This window comes from Vespula vulgaris, chromosome 3, assembly GCF_905475345.1.
Source record: "Vespula vulgaris chromosome 3, iyVesVulg1.1, whole genome shotgun sequence".
NCBI lineage: Eukaryota > Metazoa > Arthropoda > Insecta > Hymenoptera > Vespidae > Vespula > Vespula vulgaris.
This window is the reverse complement of record NC_066588.1, coordinates 9540848-9552957: the sequence shown is the minus strand read 5'-3', so window position 1 is coordinate 9552957 and position 12110 is coordinate 9540848. Positions and strand designations below refer to the sequence as shown.

General features: G+C 40.0%; 1 protein-coding gene across 11 annotated transcripts in view; it reads right to left on the bottom strand.

Moving 5' to 3' along the window:
- LOC127062798 (protein trachealess) overlaps positions 1-12110 on the bottom strand; it is an 86617-nt gene that overhangs the window by 17903 nt on the left and 56604 nt on the right. The window contains exons 1-3 of one of the 11 annotated variants that reach the window (XM_050991577.1): positions 2753-2891; positions 2402-2617; positions 1349-1608 (exon numbers count right to left, since the gene is read on the bottom strand). The exons of 6 other annotated variants lie outside the window; for them this stretch is intronic. In XM_050991577.1, coding sequence (XP_050847534.1) covers positions 1349-1548 — 200 coding nt within the window. In that variant the 5' untranslated portion in view covers positions 1549-1608; positions 2402-2617; positions 2753-2891. Of the gene's footprint in view, positions 1-1348; positions 2357-2401; positions 2618-2752; positions 2892-3879; positions 3982-12110 lie in introns of those variants that run through there. 4 more of the 11 variants (XM_050991579.1, XM_050991580.1, XM_050991578.1 and 1 more) reach the window with 4 other exon arrangements.

Sequence of the window (12110 nt, the reverse complement as noted above, 5' to 3'; positions counted from 1 at the left end):
TCGTAAGAGTCTTGCTTGACTCCGTACGTTACTTTGTTCATCTTTATATTTGCAACTTAAAATAGTCTATCTTTTACAATAATTCTCTTTATCCTACTACCTCAGAGAAGCCTTGCTTAACCATCACTTTATCAATCAATGATTCCATACGTTACTCTACTCATCTTTATATTCACGACTTAAAATAGCCTATCCTTTACAATAATTCTCTTTATCCTACTACCTTGCAAGAATCTTGCTTGACCATCACTTCATCAATTAATGATTCCGTTCGTTAGCCTATTAATCTTCATATAATCACGATTTAAAATAACACGTTCTTTTTTTAGAATGATTTGCTTCATCCTATTACCTCGCAAAAAAGTCTAGGTAATATATCAAGTGTATAAAAAAGATTGAGAAAACACCCTCACGGTAGAGTCCGAAGGATGGAGGCTAGTTAGTAGAAGATCGTAGAAAAGAAGAAGGTAGAAAAGAAGAAGGAGGTAAAGGTAGCGTCGTTGACGGCTCCCCGGGTTGCCCCGTCAGCATCAGCGTTCTTCCGATCGCATCGGGTTTACTGCCGTGGCGTGACGTACTCATCTGCACCATCGGTTTACCACCCTCGCGCCTTATATCCACTGCCGTCACCGTCACCGGCACGACCAACGTCGTCTCGCCACCACTGCCACCGCCTCCACTATCGGCAGCCCTACCGCTACCCATCACCATTCCCATTATCCACTCACTGTGACAGAGCTCTCGTGGGACTCTAGATACCCCCGACGTACTATCACGTTCTCTCGCCTGATTTCATAGGGGCCGCAAAAATTGTCGATCTCGAAGACGAAAAAGGTTTGCCAGCGTACTACCTGCGTAATTCGACGTTCGTCGGATCCCTACATTTTTACAAGATTAGCCGTGCGCGATTTATTCCGATAGTTTGAACAAACAATCCCCATGGGACATTATCATCACCCTGCTCTTTCTTAATCGCTAAATTTGTCATTATTTCTAAAGTGGATATCAATAGTTTAATTGATTCTAATTTTCATTGTGATAAATATTTAATCGCCGATGATCATCGTTCGCTATTTTATTCTTTACGTCGTACGAGGAAAGCTCGTATTTGTCTCTTGATATCGTATATTTTCTAACAATAATACAGAATCTACGTAGTAATCACATTTGCAAACAGCTAATCGTTGGTCATAGAAATTTAAAACATTCGCAGTCGACTTGCCGAGCGTTCCTTGTAAATAACGAGTAACGCACGTTGCGGTGACTCTCCGATAAAATAAACGCAAGATTCTAACGATAAGCACTAAGCGTAGATATTAGAGAAATAAGTATAAGAGAAACAACATGCCCTGGCTCGAGGAGAGGACCCTGACTCTGTTTGTACGGGACACAGAGGTCCGCCGGTACGAACCAGGAGTGCGTGAACGCGGGGTTGATGTTGAGCGCCCCGGCAGCCCCCTGATGGGGTCCACCGACCCCGACACCGACCCCGACCGGACTTTGCCGCTGAAAGCTTCCATAATCCATGGCCACCTGATAGGGCAACATCTCCTCTCTGAAGCACCTTCCACTTTCTTCTATTCTTTCACGCGACGATCAGCAAGCACACTGACAATCCAACGAACACAATTCAATCCAAGAATCATTCACTGTCCACTTTTAGCAAAAAAATGTATCTGCGTATTTTTATCGGTCACTTATTTGTCCACGAAAAGTAATGTATTCTCAAGGTTGTCGTCATCGTTGACGTATCTTTTAGGGTCGGTTACCCTTACGATCACGGAGTCCCATGCTCGCAAGAACGAGCGAGGACTCGTCGGAAGAAATAACGAAAACGAAGAAGACGAAGAAGGGTCACGAAGAAGGAGCGGAGCAACGCGACACGTTCGAAGGGCTGCGTCACGAAGCGCCGAGTACTCGAATCGCGCGCGATGCGCGACGCGCGCGCGACCGGACAAAGTCCCCGAATCGGTGCTCCCCTTGGGAGAGTGAGTGAGAGAGAGAGAGAGAGAGCGGGACTAAGAGGGCGAGGGAGAGAGAGAGACTAAGAGGGCGAGGGAGAGAGAGAGAGAGAGAGAGAGAGAGAGAGAGAAAGAGAGAGAGAGAGAGAAAGGAAGACGGAGATAGGGGTCTAGTGGAGGGGGTAGCAGTAACGCGACGGCTCGTGACCGGACGGGAGACCAGACGGGACTGTACCGTCTCGTTGACGAGACGTCGAGAAGGAAGGAGGACGAGACGCTTTTCGCCCACGCTCGCGCACGCGATGCTCCCAGAAGACGAGAGAGAGAGAGAGAGAAAGAGCGAGATAGAAAGAAAGAGAGTGGGAGAAACCGAGTTGTCCGCGAGTAGGCGGATCAGGCCACGCCCATCCGACACGCCCACCACGAGAAATGCTACTCACCGAAGGACCGCCCAACATCGAACGAACACGATTCAACGAAAAGGAATCTTTCCCTCTCTTGCGAGCTACTCTCAGCTCCTTCGGTAGTCTCTCCAATGCTCCGCCCATTTCACCTAACAACGTTTCCTGGCTGGTTAATATCCTTCTCACTGGACGCCCACGTAGATCCGCCGATGGACCAACGTCCCTCTCTTCCTCTTCTAAACTCCTACCAAGCTGAAGGAAAAAGATAGCCACGTGCATTCAGCTTTCTACCGGATTCTTTCACTTTCCTTACTCTCCCAGTTCTTCTTTTTCCCGCGGTAGAGATATCTACGACGTAGATACCTCTGCATGCATCGTAGTACATACCTTCAAGAGTAGGATTATGAAGTTGTCAGGCGTCATCGCCGATAGAATCATCGAATTCTACGCGCCATCTCTCAAGTTAATCTTCGCGCTGTGATGCGTAGGTGCGGCTAGACCAGCCCTCGAACCCCTTTCTCCTCGTTCCCATTTCAATCTCCAATACCATTCATGCGTTTTGATGTAACCACCTCGGAAGGAGGTGGGGAATATGTGCGAGGGAAGGAGAGAGCGAGAGCGAAAGAGAGAGAGAGAGAGAGAGAGAAAGCGTACGTGCGTCCGAGGTAGACACTGTCTCTGTCTCTTTCTATTGCACACACACACATGCTCGCACACACCACTCACCAACTACGTACAAGCTCATAAACAAAACGGCCGCGTTTTATTGGAATGTCAAAGCGGGAATATTGGTATTCTTCGCGAGGACTCCCCAAAATATGTACGTCCGCGGGCTGCATGCTAATGGCCGACGACGAGGGAGCTCACGAGGCGAGTATCGGTCTCTCTTCTCGCATCCGGTTGTCAGCACCGGCCGTTAGATCGCTGGCGCCACGGTGGTTGACAACCACTTCAACGACTAACCTCACCTCCATTCTTACTTCTATTCGCTCGGACCATGGTCGAACAATTCTTTGTCTATTTCCTTTTCTATATGTCACCATAGCATGGTTACTTGCAAATCGACTCGAAATTAAATTATTGATCCAATTTTTTATCTCAAAGAAATTCTTCTAACTTCTTCCTGTGACATTCCCGTGTAATAAACTAATTCGACGAGTACCTCTCGAAAATAGATAATTTTTATCTTTCTTCGATCTCATGGCGAAAGTTTGCTCGTTGTATCGAACGTCTGCTAATGTTAATTGTTAGGTAAAAGTTTCCACGACACGTTTGTTTCACAATCCGTTGATTTCTCACGTTTGATGAGTCCCGATGATTAGACTCTTTCATGCAAACCACGCGGTTCGAACGATCTTAAAATAATTGCAACAGCTATTGGCTGCAACTATCGGCACTTTGTAACTCAGCGAAAACGATCGGGGAAAAGCAATTAGATATCTACGGGAGAAAGAGATCGAAACGGATCTGCAAATTGGCACAGTAGTCGAGCACACGCTAGTCTTTGGACTTACATAGCCGTCTCCAATATTTATAAGAGGTCGACCGTCCCAAAATGTTCCCTTGGGAGAGGTAGGGAGCTCGCAGTAGCGTTGCTTTATCTGCCTGCTGGCTTCGTCCTGGAGGATTTTCAATGACTATTAAGCACGAGGAAACAGCTGATCGTATTGATCGATTATTTCTTTCTCTTTCTTTCTATCTGACATTCGTCGACGAATATAGGTCAGATTAAAATAAATTTGACCAATAAAAAATAATTTGTACGAAAACCATTGCGACATCCGTTACTATGAATGAACACGATAATAATAAGAAAAAGAACATTTTATCGTTATTTTTGTAAATAAACAAAAAAGGAAAAAATCGATTTAGCCGACCATAAGATTTGCAATTTGTTTGGCTACCCTAATAAATCATTACGGTATCGTTTACAAAAGACAACGTATGCTTCGTTGATCGAACCAACTAAAGGTTGGCTGTCTCTCGAAGCAAACAATCCTTATGAGTTGGTAAAATTCTATTAGAGGAAGCTTTGATTAAGATATTAAAGGGTACGTGTCGGGTATTCGAGCGAGTATTAGGTACTCGGTGTACGTAGCAGTAGTGATACGTAACCTAATTGTCGTAATCCGATCCTCTATGCTAATGCAGGAAGAAGAGAAAGAGGGATAGAGAGAGAGAGAGGGAGAGAAAGAGAGGGAGAGAGAGAGAGAGAAGAAAGAAAGAAGAGAGAAAGAAAAAGAGAGAGAGAGAGAGAGAGAGATAGGCTTCAGCCTAGGCGAGACAATGTTTAACCTGCACACTGGCAGGGTGTATTGTTATTTTAATAGGCATTACTTGATTTTAAAGTTCACTGAATGCCAGTGTGTTCTTGAAGGGGGATTTGATTGCTCCGACGATAGGGTCGAACCCTGTTATTTCTTTCCCCAATCCCTACTTTCTCCGGCACTAGTCGTCTGTTCTCGTCACTCGGACCTATGTACGCTACTCGAAGCGTTCATGCGATCGAACCCTGACTTCCTACGAGCGCAACGTTTTCTCATGGAAACATTCCTCTGTTCACTTTTCATCTTTACTTTGTCTCGATGAAAAAAAGAAACAAAAAGAAAAAAAATCAAAAAAAAAGAAAAAGAAGGAAATGAACAAAAAAAAAGGAAAACGAAATTGACCAAAACCGGTGAATTAATCGTGAAAGAAGGTCCAGGAGGTCGTTCGTGGACTTCCATGCCGCTTCATTTGCCACAAAGGGGATGAAATAGAGCGAAGTAGGGTGGGTTAGAACCAACTAAACTTCGCTCTGGTAAATAGAGTCTAATCAACTGCGGGATTCAGCCTATCGGCACAGATTTCGGCCTCGAAATGGCCTCGATTGTACCGTCTTAATATTCCTATCTTGCTACGTCTGTCTGTGTATATATGTATGCGTGAATGTGTACATAGAAGTTGTAAGTAAGTACGTATATGTAAGAATGCTCGCTTTCACCATGAGCTTCGTTCTTCGTTGAGCAAAGAGGAATTTTGTACGATCGATCGACCCGAAAGAATTTTCGTATCGAATTTTTTAACAATAAATCCTATCGAATTTACGTAAAATGAAGGCTGCTTTGTAAGGGATTTAGTATAGTACGTAGTTACGTGGCAGGCGTATTTTTAATCGAGGAGCCTGATCATTCGTCTTCAACGAACGCTTACGTCCACGGATCACGGGTGAACGACCAAGGTGCGACTTGGCATTTCAATTAGGTAGAATTTTCTGTTCGACCACGGAAAAAAAATAATCTTCTTGTTGTTTAACTCGATGGAAACGTTTTTTTTTTTTTTTTCTTTTTTTTTTCGAAGAAAGCGATTGCAGGTATGCCAGTTGTACGTTCCACTTCGGTACTTCGTTTCACCTACATATTTTATTTATATTTTATTTCATTAATAAAAGAAGACTTTCTGCCAAAAATACAACGAATTCCTATGTAACAATTTATTTATTTATTTTTTTTTTATTATCACTTTAACGAAACGGATTTATGAGATTTTATCAGAAAATTATAATCGTAACTTTCTTTTTTAGAATTTATTATTATGATGATATATGAAACGAGGATTATTGGATAAAACTAAGATTTCATAATTCCGAAATGAAACAATATTTGAAGGTATTATTTTCTTGTTTCTATAAGGGAAGACATGAACTGTAAAAATAAATAGATAGATGGAGTATAAGAGAGAAAGAGAGAGAGAGAGAGAGAGAGAGAGAAACGGAGCTAGTAGTCCAGACAAATAGTCGTTTCAACGAGAACACGACCGCACCCCGTCGTCGTCGAAACGAGGTTAAGCCAATCGGCTTCTTCGGAGACGAACGAGGCTCCCAAAGAATAATTAAGTAACGACGAAGGGTGTTCCTCGCGTAGTACGACGACCACTTTGCTCGTGCGAGCTAGAGAATTTCTCTCTGTGCTCACGTTCTTTGTTCCCTCTGCGCTAAAAAAAAAAAAAGAAAAAAAAAAGAAAAAAAAGTCACAATATCGCTTCCTAACTATACGAGTCACGCTGCTTATCTCACTCCCTTTTTTACCGTAGAACCATAATTGAAAAAGAAACGCAATTACGTAGGAGACGCGTTAACGATCGAAGAGAACCAATATCTAGGTAAGGGGGAGGGAAGAAAAAAGACAAGATGACAGTTCGACGATACTTTTTTTTAGCATGTAACCATAGGACCCATGACAACTCGTGATCGATGATCGTACAGAATTATGTAAGTAGTACGTCTTCATCTAATCGATATGTTCTATTGTAACGTTTACGATATACCACGAACGTTTCTAATTTATCACGCCTTTGTTATTATTTATAAGAGCCTTTCGTTGAGAGAACTCGACAGATATCTATCTATTTTGAGAAAATGGAGGGAGGTCACCTAATAATCGCCGACAATAAATGCGAATCGCACTTGATTATTATGATTGTTCGACTCCTTTCTGCCCTAGCCCTCAAATAACTTCGTTTCTCGTTAGTAGCCAGAGCAACCCTTAGTAGCTCAGGGACGGTAAGCAAGGCGGAAGGGAGGATACTCGAAGGGTAGGAGAGACAACGTTTCCGTTTTTCAGGCCGAAGGTCGTCGTGAGAAGGAGGGTGAATGACTGGGATGCAATTTGAAAAATTACAGGAGCCGCATACGTTCCTCTCTTTTTCTTTTACTTTTATCACCGTTAACCCTCATATTTTCGCAACGTATCTTTGCATTCCTCGCAGTTTAAGCTTAAGGCTAAACTCCTACAAGATGTGAAACCCGTCACGTGCGTCTCCCACGTTGCTTATGATTCTGTCTTTTCAAAAGGAAATCCTCTATTATAATTTTTCGTGAAGGAGAAGAAGAAGAAGAAAAAGGAGAAGAAGAAAAAGAAAAAGAAGAGGGAGAAGAAGAAGAAGAAAAAAAGAAAAAGAGGAAGAAGAAAAAGAAGAAGTAGGAAAAGAGAAAGAAAAAAACGACAAGTTCCTTAAATTGAGAAAATACTCTTACAGGTTATTCGAACGCGGAAAGGAAGACCTTGCTAAACCGACAGGTCCTCCTAGTAAGGGTAACAACAATAATAAAAAAAAAAGAAAAGAAAAAAGGGACGAGGCACGCTTCTCAAGCGAAACACTTGTTTCGAGAAGTCGATAAAATCTCCCAAACTCGGCCCCACTTCTCACTCTACCATTTTCCTTTTTCTTCAAATGTTTTCTTTTACGTTACCTTTTACGAGAAAGAAACTAATATTTCTAAAAGTACGATGTACCGTACGATCACATTGACACAACAAATCATAGATTTAACAGTTAACTATCTTCTTAGTAATATATCGATCGAATAGAGGTTTGCATGTGCATGTCCCATCAATTCGTAACGGATAATCGATAGGGACAGATGATCGGTATCTGCAGAAGAGAAGAGACTCGTAGGGGTTTAGCACGTTGCTATTTAGGAGACACGTGCAGCAGCCAAGTTAGCCACTTGTTCCGAAGTCTCGATCGCAATCTCTGCCTGGCTTTCTCACTCGCTCTCTTTCTGATACGTCGGAGTCCGTACGTGTTTGCCGGAAATTCTCGATTACGTGGAGGAAGAGGATCGGTTTATTACGAGCACGTGGGACGGGTTCTCACGTGCACGTAACGCGGTAGGTAATACGTGTATCCACAAAGAGAGAGAGAGAGGGTGTCTCGGTAGTCCGTAAGATAGGGTCTCATTATTGTAGGTAGAGTGCTCCTAAATTGCCGCTCTAGGCTGGGGTCGCGAGACCGAAGCTTTGCCTTTTCCTACGACTCCGAATTCTCGTGGACCAATTAACTTTCAATTAGAGAATGGAGATAACTCTTATCGCGTCCGCGAGGGCGGATTTTATGGGCTCTTCTTTACCCGATGCCCGACGTTTATGTCCGCGCTGATGCATGGCCATGGAAAGGGTTAGATACGGATCACTATATTCATAAAAGCGATAACATATCCGATCGAAGGAGGGACCGATTAGCGTGCTTGGACAATCGAACTCTGTCACGAGTCGAAGAACTTGTTTCTAAATTGTCTTACATTCGAGTATTAAACTGGGGCTAAGAAAGTTATGATTTTCTTATACCTAATTCATTGAAACATTACTTAGATATAATTGCACGATCAATTAAATCTTTCAAACTATAAGTAATTACTTAAAGATTATGTTAGGAGATATCATCGATAATAACCATGTATTTGTTCGATGTTACAAAGTTACGTATTGATTAATTTATATAATTATGTGAAAATGAATAATTTAAATATGAAATATTTATATTTTCATAATTTTTATATCTTTTTATAAACAAATCGCTCATCAATAAATTGATTTTTTAGAACTAATAATGTAACGTAATTATAAGTATATATTTATGACGTAACAAATATTCATTGTCATAAAGTTATCGCCGATATCTTTACAAATAATTATTTTATGGTTGTTGCACGTAACCTATGAGTTAAGGTAAAATTGTTAGGGACGCTTTGGTTGGTCTAACGAAAGAGGGAACATCTATATGTATGATTATGAGGACGGAGTTATCACCGGGACTCGAGTAGGAACGAGCCCGCAGCCAACTCCATATTTGTGTATTACGCTCACGTGCAACGATACAATAAGGAATCCTTCGTATCGGGGGACGCATGCTAAGTACTACTAGCAACTTGCAGCCCGTGCAGCCGGCCGCGATTGTTTTCTTCGTACTCTCTTCGTACTCTCTTCTAATCGTGCCGGCCGATGCGATCCACCAACATCTTTTTCTTCTTTTTCTTCTTCTTCCTATTCTTTTCATTTATTCTCTCGATCTCTTCATCTTCCTTCTTTAACTTACTGATCGAGTTTAATAACTTAAGATTTTATAATTAAAAATATTTGTTTTGAATTCTACATACTTTTTCTTTTTCCTTTTGACATTTCGAATTAAAAGTAATTGTTTAACATTGTTTAACATTGTTTTGAAATATTTTATATATGTATATATATTTTCTACATCGCTATATCATATATAATTTTTACTAAATTTAAGTTTTATTATAGGTATATGATTAAGTCGATAATATGAAAGTGATAACTAAATTATCTTAATAAGCGAACTTTTGCATTTTGCTTCAACTTAAAATAAGCAAGACATTTTATTTTTTTTTAATTTTTAACTTGCTCTACTTTTTATTTTTACTTTTCATAAACATTAACATAATTACATATATAATTATATAGCTTATTTAAATATATACATTATTAATATAACATAATAATAATAATGTGTTTGTTTGTGCATGTATATAATGTATACAGCTATATTTACATATACACACACACACACACATTATATTATAGTATATTTAAAGGGGGAATTTAATTAGCAGAGAAATCAATCTTGCTGTACTTTATCGACGAGACAGTCTTCCTTTCGTCGTATTAAGAATATGAAAAATGTTTAACGGAAATGTTGGTATCTCGACAATAATTAGCTGTGTAACGTATACAGGGCGAAAACGATTACACCCCTGCGGTGCTACTTTTAAATTATTACGTTTATCGTTCTCGCTCCCGTTGTAGGCAACTCAACGAGCCGCGTGGGCTCTGCGAGAGGCGATCTTTCTTTCGTTGAAAATAACGGAACGAACCCGAACTCGAAAGAGAGAAAGAGGGAGAGAGAAAGAGAGAGGGGGAGAGAGAGAAGGAGGAAGAGAGAGAAAGAGAGAAAGAGAGAGAGAAGGGGAGAGAGAGAAGAAGGAAGAGAGACAGAGAAGAAGAGAAAGAGAGAGAGAGAAATGCAGATGACACTGAGATAATTGTTAAATTATTATTTTTGCAGGGGATATCAGGAACGTCGTCGTAACTAACCCGCTGTCGGAAGAAGACTACTACCACGGTAACTTTTCTTTTTCTTTTTTTTAAAGGTACAATCTACGATTTCGAGGGTTGGAGGTTGGCCAAGAATTCGTATTTAAGATCTCGTAATATCGATTTGGTCGACTATTTCAAATTTACTATGGGCACAAATTTCTATATCAGCAAAATTTCAATTATATTTATCTTCGATGAACGTCATGTGTTCTTCGATTTGATGAACTATTTATTTAACGGTAAATTTATTAGGAAGAAAAAAGTTTAGATATATTTCAGGAAATTTCAATTCTCTTAAATTTACCGGCCGTAAAAATTTCTATCTCAGCAAAATTACGATTTTTTCTTATCTCCAATAAATGTCCCATATCCATCGATATAATCAACTATTTATCTAACAACAAATTTATTACGAAAAAGAAAAAGTGTTATATGTATTCCAAAACATTTCAATCTTTTTAAATTTATTACAGACACAAATTTCTATCTCCAAAATATTTTAGTTTTTCTTATATCCAATAAACGTTTCGTGTCAATCGACTTAATTAACTATTTATCTAGAAACAATTTATTACAAAGAAAAAAGAAAGTGTAAGTATATTCCAGGAAATTACAATTTTTACTATCTCCCAATAAATGTTTCGTTTCATTTAGTCGTAAATTGTCTTCGGAATTTTTCCCGCCTGAACTCCTATAAAAAATTGAAGAAACAAGAATGAGAAGATCCAGTTACCCATAAAAAATAGCGACGAGTTAACAGAGAGGTTATAAAATGCAAGGAACACGTAAAATATCGAGCGTGTCGAAGAATGTGATAATGCTCGTGTCGGCGATACGTCTTTTACGATGGTAGCTAGAGAAAATAATAAAAACTGCAATATGCTGCTAGGTGGCAAGAGTCACAAGAAACACACCGGATATATATCACTGGATATATAGATAATATTTCAAATCTAATCTATGATATATCGGGGACTGCGAATAACGCTTTTAGTTGCCGTGAAATACACGCATAATGCGCCTGATGCTCCTCGGTATGTAACTTCAAATTACAATTCCGTCGTTACGTTGATCATCGGAGCGTCCAACCGCAAACCGCAGCTCGCTTCGTACCACGATTCGTGTTCAATACATTAATCCTTCGTTTCTCGATGAATACCCATCTACGAATTTGAAAGCAAATTCTTTTTTTTCTTTTTTTTTCCTTTAGAAAATTCAACGATTTTTTTTTCTTTTTACATTCCAAGTCAAAAATACGAACAACTCTAGCCGTTTTTTCTTATTGTCAACGATCTTTGATGAGTTCATTATCTACCATCGACAGTTTCGAAATGGTAGAACTGCTTGAAAGAAATCATTGAGAGAAAAAAAAAGAGAGAAAGAGAGACAGAGATAAAGGCAGAGACAGAGAGGGGAAACTAACAGAAAAAGAAGAAGAAAACAATGTTACTCCACTTGCAAGGTATGAGAAGATCCTTCCTAAATCTACGGTTCGATCTTGATCTTTGCAGACGGGCGCTCGTTGTAGGGCAACGTAACGGTAAGTTCAGTCCAGCAATATATTATACCGATCTAACGTCTCTGTTAGTGTTATACCTGTAAGATCGAAACCGAGATTCGGCTAACTCCCACCCCATTCTGTAAAACAATATCAAGGGTGCGTTCGTGTAACGGTATTTTCTATACCCTCTGATATCCTCTTCTTTTTATAGAAAACCAAACCTATTTTTTTTTATTTATGAAAACTTCGTATCACGAAGAGAATAATATAACGAAAGATAGATAGATAGATAGATAGATAGAGAGAGAGAGAGAGAGAGTAAAGGAGACAGAGGGAAAGAGAAATATTTGAAAAAGATATTCTTGCAAAG